This window comes from Alligator mississippiensis, chromosome 3 (genome assembly GCF_030867095.1).
Source record: "Alligator mississippiensis isolate rAllMis1 chromosome 3, rAllMis1, whole genome shotgun sequence".
In the NCBI taxonomy this organism is placed as follows: Eukaryota; Metazoa; Chordata; order Crocodylia; family Alligatoridae; genus Alligator; species Alligator mississippiensis.
This window is the reverse complement of record NC_081826.1, coordinates 147,407,828-147,418,375: the sequence shown is the minus strand read 5'-3', so window position 1 is coordinate 147,418,375 and position 10,548 is coordinate 147,407,828. Positions and strand designations below refer to the sequence as shown.

General features: G+C 50.6%; 1 protein-coding gene across 3 annotated transcripts in view; it reads left to right on the top strand.

The window, feature by feature from the left end:
- Positions 1–737: 737 nt before the first annotated feature.
- Positions 738–10,548, top strand: part of SHB (SH2 domain containing adaptor protein B) — a 157,343-nt gene continuing 147,532 nt past the window's right edge. The window contains exon 1 of one of the 3 annotated variants that reach the window (XM_059724502.1): positions 738–1,581. In XM_059724502.1, the coding sequence (XP_059580485.1) occupies positions 955–1,581 (627 nt within the window). In that variant the 5' untranslated portion in view covers positions 738–954. The remainder of the gene's footprint in view (positions 1,582–10,548) is intronic. The other 2 variants (XM_059724501.1, XM_006259128.3) reach the window with 2 other exon arrangements.

Below are 10,548 nucleotides of genomic sequence, written 5' to 3'. Positions count from 1 at the left end.
TGGGTGTGCTGGGCAGGAGTGAGGGGCACCGCTGGCCTGGGGGCAGGGGCTGCAGGTTGGGAGTGAGGGGCATTAGCAGGGCTGGGGGCAGGGCCGGTCCAAGATGGAGCTGTAGCCAGCCAGGGCTGTTATTTAGAATGATGCTCCTGTCATTTTGTTCTGCCTATCATTTTGGTGCCCCCAAATTTTGGCGCCCTCCTAGTTCACCTAATAGTTGGACCGGCCCTGCTCATGGGAGGAAGCCCCTCTGAAACGTCTGGAGACGGTAAAGAACTGGGGTCACCGAGGAGGCCACCTTTGCTACGGAGGGGCCCCCAGCCGGAGAAAGGTGCGACAAGCAAAGCAATCCCGCTGCACAGCGCGCAGAGGCGCAGGAGGGGGCGCGGAGGGCTCCCTGGGGCTTGGCAGGGCTTCCTCGCCTGGGTGTCTGCAACCAAAACCAGTCTTTATTTGCAGCTCTCGGGTTGTAGTCCAGCTTGGCCCCGGCCAGCACCACGGAGCGCGTTTGTCGCGGGGGCCAAGAGCTCCCCGGGGCGGCAGGAGGCCGGGAGCGCCCTCAGCACCCTCAGCGGGGCAGCAGCCGCACCGCACCGCCGCGCCCGCCCGCCCGCAGGGGGCCGGGCCGGCAGCAGCCGAGGCTGGAGGCGGGAGGCGGGGCCCTCCCCGCCTCACAAGCACCTGGCCCGGCCCCTCCCCGGCGGCGGGGGGTGGGGGAGTCTCCCCGCCGCCGCCGCGTCCCCGCCTCCCCGGTGCGTGCTGAGGTCAGGCCCGGCCGGCTGCGAGCGAGTGCGGGTTGCAGCGGGCGGGAGGCGCGCTGGCCGCCCCCCTGGCGGGGCCAGGGCCGGGGCCGGGGCCGGGGCCGGGCCGGGGGCGGCGCCGCCGCTGAGCCCGCGCCCCGCGGTCCCGCACGCGCTGCCCGCCCCCCCCATGGGCGCCGCGCGCTAGGGGCGCACCATGGCCAAATGGCTGAACAAGTACTTCAGCCTGGGAAACAGCAAGACCAAGAGCCCCCCGCAGCCGCCGCGGCCGGACTACCGCGACAAGCGCAACGGGGCCGGCGCGCCCTCCCCGCAGCCGCCGCCGCCGCCGCCGCCGCGGCCCCACACGTCGCCCCGCGCCCCGGGCCGGGGGCGGCCGCGCGACGACACGAGCGAGCTGCTCCGCGCCTACCGCGCGCAGAGGGACCGCGACTTCGAGGACCCGTACAGCGGGCCCGGCTCGTCCCTGCGCAAGCTGCGCGCCCTGTGCCGGCCCGACGAGCCACCCGGCGCCGCCCCCGCCCCGGCCCCCGCGCCCGACCCCGGCGCCCGCGCCTTCTCGTCCGCCTCGTGCCGCGCCGGCCCCGCGCCGCCCGCCGCGCCCTCGCCGCTGCTCTTCCGCAGCCACAGCGAGCGGCGCCCGGCCACGCCGCCCGACATCAAGTACATGTCGCCCAAGCACCGGCTCATCAAGATCGACAGCGCCGGCGACGCCGCGCCTGCCTGCAAGGGCGCCTGGAGCCCTCCTGCCGCCGCCGCCAAAAAGCTCAACAAGTGCCCGGAGCCGCCCGAGGGCGCCGTGCCCTGCGCCAAGAAGGAGAAGGTGAGGCCCTGCCGGCCCCCCCTGCCTTCAGCCGCCCCCCGGGCTTGGCACCGGGGTCATTTAGCCTGCGGGGGGTGGTGACAGCAGCCTTCAACTACCCGAAGGGGGCTTGCAAAGAGGATGGACCTGGACTGATGACAGGACAAGCTGCACAGCAGCAGTCTCAAGTTGAGGCAAGGGAGGGTTAGGTTGGAGAAAACTTTGTCATTAGGAGGGCGGTGAAGTGCTGGAACGGGTTACTTAGAGCGGTTGTCAAGCCTCTGTCCTCAGAGGTTTTGAAGACCCGGGTAGGAAAAGCTTTGGCTAGAAGGATCTAGCTGGGGACGGTCCTGCTTTTGAGCAGGGGGCAGCGTTCCCTCTGAGCTGCGCGGCCGTGCAAGCGCACCTGGGAGGTTGGACTAGATGTGGCCTCCTGAGGTCCCTCCTAATCCTCATGTTCTGTGATTCCCTGGTTCTGAGGTGGTGGGACGGGGCAAGGGGGCCGGGCCCTGAGGTCTTGGCTTTGCTGCGTCCCCCTGAGGACAGGCAGCTCAGTGGGACCAGAGTGGAAGTTGGGCATGGGGGGGAATCCACCTGCTGCTGGGAGGCAACGGGCGGGGGGCATCTGTTGCAGACAACATTCGGGGAACCAGGCGGGTGGCGCGTTTGCAGCATCTGTGGCCAGAGTTGTGACCCTTTTTGCATACAGCATTTCCCCCCCTGCACAGAAGGTCTCTCTCCAGGTCTCTTCTGGCCAAATCAAAGAACAAGGCATGACGCCATCCTGTGTCAGAAGGGGGAAGAGAAAGGGATGATGAGAGAGAGGCTTCCAGTTCAGCAAGAGTGGGTTTGGAGCAGGGGTGGGGGACATATTTAATCTCTCAAGTATTGTGCTGCTGCAGGATGTAAGCTATGTAGGAAAAAGCCTGTCATGGGCTAAATAGTATAATAAACAGGTATCGTAACATATCCACTCCTGCTCCAACTTGGTTCTGGCACGCAGGTATTTTGGGTGCTAATGTCCAAGGCTCTGGGAACACCAGGGCATACTACAGTCTGCGCTGTTACTCTGCATGTCATTGTTTAGGATAGAGAACGGGCAAAGTTTTCCATAGTTTCTGTTTTGACCTGCATTTTTCCACCCAGTTCCTTATTTTGCTTTCTGACATGCTGCCTGGCTCATGTGCAAGAGACGTTTAGGTGTTGGTTATTTGCATTCTTTCTGTGTGTGGTCACTGGAAATAATTTTGTGATTTTTCAATCATGAACGCCTACACCATAACTTGTTTGACAGATGTGCTTTATGGGGAAAGTGGTAGCCATTGATGCTTGCTTCTACTTATGTACTTGTCTCTTGCAGACAGCTGAATTGAGTAAATTACAAAAGGGTAGACTTTGAGTCACGTGGTAATAAGACTGCTTTAGAAATTGCTTACTGGAAAATTGCATGGAGTATTTGATAAGAACACGGCCATACGCCTCCGTAAAACTGAACAGAGACTGATTTGTGGTGGGAAATCTGAAATATAAGTACACACAGTTTAGATCACTGCTTCTCAAGCAGGGTGCTGTGGCACCCTGCAGTGCCAGGAGATCCTTCGAAGGGTGCTGCGGGGTGCCATGCAATATTAGCCCTATTAAATGTGCAACACCTACTCCTGATTCACAAGATAAACCCAAGGATTTCTAATAAGAATCCGTAACGTCAAAAACATTGCTGTGTCATTTTTTCTGTAGTCAAGAAAAATGAAGGAAAAATAAGACCTGGCATTTTCTAAGGGTCTAGATCAGTGGTTCTCAGCCTTTACAGATTCAAGGCACCCCTTGGAAAATGCCAGCTCTTATTTTTCTGTAGTAAAAAAAATGGATGAGATGAGAATTAATGAAGCCATTTTTCTGTTGCAAAGAACTCAGAAGGATGACAATAGGTCACAGTGGTTTGTAACATTATGAATTCCTATTTGAAAAATCTTGTGAATCATGTTTGCATGTCCAACAGTGCTAATATTGCATGGCACACTGCAGCACCCTTGAAAGAATCTCAGAGAACCCCGTGTGTTATAGCACTCTTGTTGAGAATTACCAGTCTAGACATTACTCTACATATTAGGTTAACTCCTGATTAGAGGTGCACTGATATATCTGTGCCATATTGGATTGGCACCAGTAAAAGGGAAATTAACATTATAGGCCAGCAGCTTTTTTTGGCTGGTGTAGCCGATTAATGTCACTGATAAATGCTGTGTGTATCGCAGCGTGCATGAGGCCAGGAATGCAGCTGGGCAGCATGGAGAGCAGCATCCGGCCAGTAAGACTGAGGGTGAAGGGGCATCGGGAGCGGGGGCAGATTGAGGCCCCCATGGTGAAGGAGGGAGCGAGGGAGGAAGTGGGGCAGGGGCAGGCACTGCCCAGTCTGGGCAGTGAATGCAACCCTGGGGTCAGGAGTGGGACAGCTCATTTGAGGGGTGGGGGGGGTAGCTCCCCACTACTGTGCACACCCCTGGGGGAGGCATGGGGGGGCATGTCCCCCCCTAGATTTGTGTGCGGGGCAGAGGCAGGCTGTGGGCTTGGGGCCAGGGGCTTCACTGGCTTCTTGGCGGGGGGGCTGGGCTCAGCTGGCAGTGGGAGGGGTGGATACGTGGGTGTTACAGGGAATCTGGGAGTGGCCATAGCCTCCCAAGCCCTCCCTAGCGCCTCCCCTGCTCAAACCACTTGGCTCTGCTGCCTTTCCCTTAGGAGCCCTGCCATGGCTGCCTGCCCCCTACCTGCTCCTCCCTAGGGAAAGGTAGCAGAGCTGCGTGCCCTGAGCAGGTGCAGTGCTAGGGGGGGGCTTGAAAAGCTATGGCAACTCCAAAATTCCCCATAGCTTCCCCCCATAGCCACCTCTCTCAGCCCTCTGCCCCCTCCCCCCATCTCAGCTGCTCAGGGTGGCTGAAAGAGTTCAGCGCCCCCGTGCACTGGGAATAGGCCAGCACAGCCCCTGGCCCTGAGCCCTGCAGCGGGCAGCCCACCTCTGCCCCAAGCACAAATCTAGGGGGGCACATGCTCCCCATGCCTGCCCCGTGGGTGCACGCAGCAGCAAGGAGCTGTCTCCCCCCCCCCCCCCCCCGACAAGTCACCTGTGGCTTTGTCTTGCTCCCGGTCCCAGGGTCACATTCAGTGCCCTGGCTGGGCAGCGCCTGGCTCAGCCCTAGCCCCTGCACCATTGCTCCCTCACCTCAATCTGCCCCCCACACCCTTTCCCTCTCTGCTGCCTCTTCCCCAATTTACCAGCTGGACGCTGCTGCCAGGCTGCATTACTGTAAATCGACTGTCAAATCGGTACTAGCCAATATTGCTGGTTAATAATCGGCCGTCGGTATTGGCCAAGAAAATCTTTATTGGTGTACCCCTGCTCCTGATGTCTGTCACTGCCTGATATGGAGGGCTTCACAGACCTTTTAGAGGCTTTCTTGGAGTGTAGAGGAGCACTCTGATACTGTAGTGAGTGATGAGTATGAAAAGCATATGTGCATAAATAAATGGGATGGGAAGAAGTTCAGTGGCAAAGATAAAGTGGAGATTAAAGTCCGGTAGGTTACAGTTTAGTAGCCTAGGTTTGTGTAACAGAGAGCACAACAATGACAGGCTTCAGAATCTCAGGCTGAGTTGTTAATGTTTGCTTTTTTCTGGCGGTATTTCCCTGTAGGTATTTACCAAGCACTGCAAATGCTGTCTTAGATCTGTAGAAAAATGTCACTGTAAATGATATTACACCATAGGTGATGGCCTTTTTTTTTTTTAAAAAAAAGGATCCCTAATCATTTAAAAGGGATGCATATTCCTGATAATTAATAATTTTATTTTCCTCTCTTTTTGAGATATTTTGAATATTATCCTAATCTACAGTTATGTATGCTGATGTTTGACAGATGTAACAGTAGCTCTGTGAACTCTAAATATTTGCTAAATGTTATTACTTTGAATAGTTTATGCAAGCATGTTTAGGCATATGACTTGGTTCAGCAGAATGGTGACACATTTCCATGTCAGCCTGAGTTGATAAATTATATCCTGTCCAAACGCAATCCCAAATAAATCAACTTGTCATGATGAAATAAGATTAAAACGCTAAGATATTTATTGCATTGTCAGTCATTCATATGTAGCCACTGACTGGAAACACTTAATTCTTTTCAAGGAATTGAGTGATTAAAGTTATAATCTTAATTCATATTTCACTTTTCTATAGGCCTCCTGACTTGAGGTTGTATTTGAAAGTGGTTTGCCAGTATTTTCTCTGGGGCATATATTTTTCAGAAAATGGTTGTCCAGTAGGGCATACACAATCCGTAGTTCATTGGGCATGAATTGTAAGTCAAATGATAGTCTCAAGCAATTTTTTTCTTCTCAATTTTAAATCTTACTGAGGCAATTAAAAATACAGCTTCTGCATATGCTACAATAGCAGCTTGTTGTAAAACATATACATCAATTACCGCTAGACTGGAACAACTCAAATAGCTGCTCTTTTCAGTTGTGTAAAGTTACATTCTATTTTTGGTTTAAAAAATTGCATCTTTGAAACAGGATAATTTTCAATGTGACTTGATTATAGGATAAAGTCTTTCTAAATCTGTTATAACTGATATGGGGGAGGAGTAGTGTGTGTGCGTGTGAGAGAGGGAGAGACTGAAATTTTAAGAAACAAAACTGGAACTGGATTTAACCTGTGAGTGGCAAATACTAGCCTGAAATAAGCTGCTGTAGCCAAATTGTAAATTTATAATCTAATGGTTGCAGATGACTGTAATCACCTGTGGGGCTTTCTCTTCCTTCTCTTTCGTCATCTTTTTCCAAATAAAGTTCTGGGTAGAAGAAGCTCAAAAACTTTTTCTTAAAGTCTTCACATCCATCCAACTGAATTTTTCCAGGGCATTTTTTTTGTACTTGGGTAAAGACTGGTAGATTTACCAGACATAAGGGATTATCTGGTGGCTTCTATATGGTGGCAGAGGTCTTCTGTTGCTCAGGAGATGGCATTCCTCACCTGACAGACAGCTGAAGTTCTGTCAGCTTAAGGGTGCTTTTTGCGTGGATGCCTGCAGACACTTGTTACCCAGACTTTCTAGAGTAGAGCAGGCGGCAGTGATGATTCATCTTGCTTGTTTTTCTCTTGCTTGTTCAGCTGTTGGTAAAAAAGCATTGGCTCTGAAGAAGTAACCAGCATAGCCAAGGCCAAAGGAAAGATTCAGAAACTTGCATTATTAGCCAACATGCTCAAAAAGTCTTCTGTAAAGAAGTTCTCCATTAAGTCAGTGTAGCATGAGGTAAAACCTAGGCTTCTTACTAACGCTATGCCTTCATTGTAGGGGTGCACTGATAAAGATTTTCTTGGCCGATACCGATAGACTGCTGTTACCAACCATATTGGCCAATGGTGATCTGATAACCGATTTATCGGATCTTGCATTTTAAAATACTGACATAAATAAACTTTTTTTGGGGGGCACACTTCAGCAGCCTCCTGCATCACATGCATCAGTGTCCTAGTGCTTAAAAATGGCAGCGGGGCATCACAGGTGTTGAGTGAGCTTTATTTCAAGTGCTGCCACCACCATTTTTAAGCACAGGGATGCTTTTAAGCAGAGCAGAGCTAAGTGGGGCGAGGGCAGGTGTGAGGTGCACTTGACTCTGTTCTGCTGCCTTTGCCCTGGGAGCCCCAAGCTGGCTGTGCGCCCCCTGCTTGCCCAGCAGTAGAGGGCAAAAGTCGTTGCCCAAAATGCTGCCATGTGGCAGCAGGTGCACAACCAGTGTGGGGCTCCCAAGGGAAAGGTGGCAGAACAGAGATCCCCAAGCCCACAGCGAGCAGCCTGCATCCACCCCATACACAAAGCTGGGGGAGCACATGCCCCCACATGCCTCTTCCAGGGCTGTGCGTGCAGTGGTGGGGAGCTGCCTTCCCCCTTTGTCCCCCGGGTGAGCCTCCCGTTCTCTACCCCAGGCCTGGGTCCCATGCACTGCCTTGTCTGGGCAATGCCTGCAACCCCAGTCCCTGCCCCACTCCCTCCCTTACTGTGGGGGCCTCAGTATGCCCCCCCACACTCCTTCCCTACCCCTCCATAGACTTGCCTGCAGGGAGCTGCTCTCCACACTGCCTGGCTGTGTTCCTGGCCATGTGCATGTGTACGGCTGCGCACATGCATGCAGCGCCCCCTGCATCTCACTCCCAGCAGCCCCAAGCAGGACCCTGTGCAGGCTATAATGTTGCCCGCCTGCAAGGGGAAACCTGCTGTTTCCTGAGGGAACCCAGGCATCTGGGGGTTGTGGCCTCACAGGGGAGAGGGAACCCAGGTGTCCAGGGCCTGGGCCAGAAGGCATAATTATCGGTAGACTTCATTGGCTATAATGGCCAAAAAAGCTGATAGCTGATAATTTCTTTTCCTCTTTTATCAGTGCTGATATGATAGGCCACCAATATATCGGTGCACCTCTACTTCATTGTAAATATTAGTTTGAGCTACTAGGTTTGAGGTATTTCACTTCAGGCTTGTCTACATTACAGAGCCTCTGCTGCAGCTATTTCAACAAACCCCCTAGTGAAGTGGCGCTTAACCTATCTGACCCCATGGCCTGGCTGCAGACTGAATCCCAGAAGGAGTCTGTCCGCAGGTGTGATCTGGGGCACCAGCTCCGCCCTGCACGCTGGATCTGGCCACAGAGCTATCCAGTATGCTGGCCTGATCAGTGTGATCAAGCATACTCTGCCATGTCATCTGGTGCGGGGGGCTCCCTGTGTGTCCAGACATTTGGGGGCAGACAATTAATGTTGCCATTGCCCCTCTGCCAACAAATTTCTGGGGAGACTCCTGGGCCACATGACATGAATTTGAGCACCACTGTCTTAGTGGCAGTGCAGCTTGTGCAGGTAAAAGGAGTTTTCTTGCTGAGATAGCTCTGTCACCTCTTTGAGGGATGCTATTTAAGAGTCCTGAAAAAAGGAGCAAAACTTCGTAGCATAGACTAACCCTTGAGTCGGAGCAACAGTGGTGCAAAACAGTGCTCATGTTACTTGAATCAGCAGCTGTAACTCCAGCAGAGAGAGTATTGCAGCAGCCTATGTTCCCACTGATATTTGGACTTCAACACACCCCCCCTGCCAGGACAGTAGCTCAAGCCATAATACAGCACTTAGCTCAAGTCAGAGATTTTTTTTGTTATGTTAATTGGGAAGGCAAAAAACTTACCTTTTCAGTGCAGTGAAGACACACCCCAAGCTTTACCTTGCATGCTAAATAGATGATTAAAGTCTGTGCTAGCTCCTTTGAGAAGTCCCATGTAGACAGCCAGCAAACCCATCATCTCTTTGTTATAGTCTGGACCAGGCCTCTGTGTCTGCTTATGTTTGTTTTCTGTTTTTTTGTTCTCCCTGAAGGTTAACATGGCGTCATTAGACTCTCTTCTGACTGTAACACAGACAGAGTGAAATAGGTGTAATATTTTTACATGAGCTATTGAAAATGTATTGTTTAATACTTGCAGGGTTGTTGGTTGTAGCTGTGTTGGTCTAAGGACATTGCAGGCAAGATTCTTTGGGTAAATGTGATATCTTTTATAAGACCAACTAAATAGTTGGAAAAAAGTTCTTTGCAAGCTTTTGAGCTCAAACACCCTTGTTTAATGGTTGTGATTTGAGCAGCCTTTGTAGCAGTGATTGGATGCATGTAGTCTCACCAAAAAAACAGTGAGGGTAAGAATCTGTTCAAGGTGTCAGTGTCAGATATGTCTGTCTGTCTCTCTCTTTTTTTAAAATATGTTGATGTGTCTGAGGATTGATCAGTAAATGGGGTACCAAGAGAGTATCCCCCATAAATGGATGTTGATGTCATTACTAAATTTCTTGGAACTTTGAAAAGTTAGTAATATATTGAAGACCTGAACCAAACAGTGGAGCTTTCCTGTTTGGTAACATCTGCTGATATTTCTACTAAATTTCATAGGAGGAGTTAATTTCCTGAGTATTAACTTTCTCAATTATAGAACAAAGAGGAACTACATAAATTTCCTCTCACATTATTTATTTCCTTCCAGTTGTGGAAAAGAGATCTTTCTGGATTACTGTTACCCTGGAGTTAAAGGAAGGACTTGAGCATTGAGTCCAAGGGACAGGTCATGTTAACGGGTAAGGGAGGATATTACTTTTTTCTCATGATTCCACAATCAAGCATGAAGGCAGTTTTGACTGAGAGTTCACTCTAGCCAGTGAACAAGTTCAGGCAGTAATTAGAAATGTTATATGTAGATATAGATATTCAGATCTATATTGGAGAAACCTAATGGGCCAGAAGAGTTCATGTGCGCATCAGGCCGTCCTGGTTTGACACTGCAGCAAACACAGGAGGCAGTTTTACCTGGAGAGGCAGCAGCACCTGGCTGAGGCAGCATAATAGTGGTTCTCATTGGGGGTGCTGCCCCATTCCTAAAAAGTGGTAGAGTGGTGCCTTGACTATAAAAAAAGATTGAGAACCACTGCATAATATATTATGTATAATATATGAATAGATAGCATATAACTATATCTCTAGAGACACACATTTATAGATATATGTAAAATAAATTAATTCTGGCAGGAGAAAAGGGAGAAGTAGGTAGCAAGTAATATAGGTTAGGATTTATGAAATGCATAAAATTGATAAGGAAAGCTAAAGGCATCAGGGAAAAAAGTCCATGACTAGTACACTTAAGAGAGTTAAAAGAAACTTTAAAAGTATATTAAGAATGAAAAAATCCTAGGAATAAATGAAGAAGGTAAAACTGTTAATAATACAAAAAAGGAAGAAGTGTCCCATAATTATTTCTGTATTTGGGAAGAAACAATGTAGTGCTTTTCTACTATATGAAGATGGCACAGTAATTTCTAGTCTGTTAATAACTGAGGGTGATGCTGGACAATGTCTGCTATAGATCAACAATTTAAAACTGGCAGTTAAGGGCAACTTGTACTCGGGA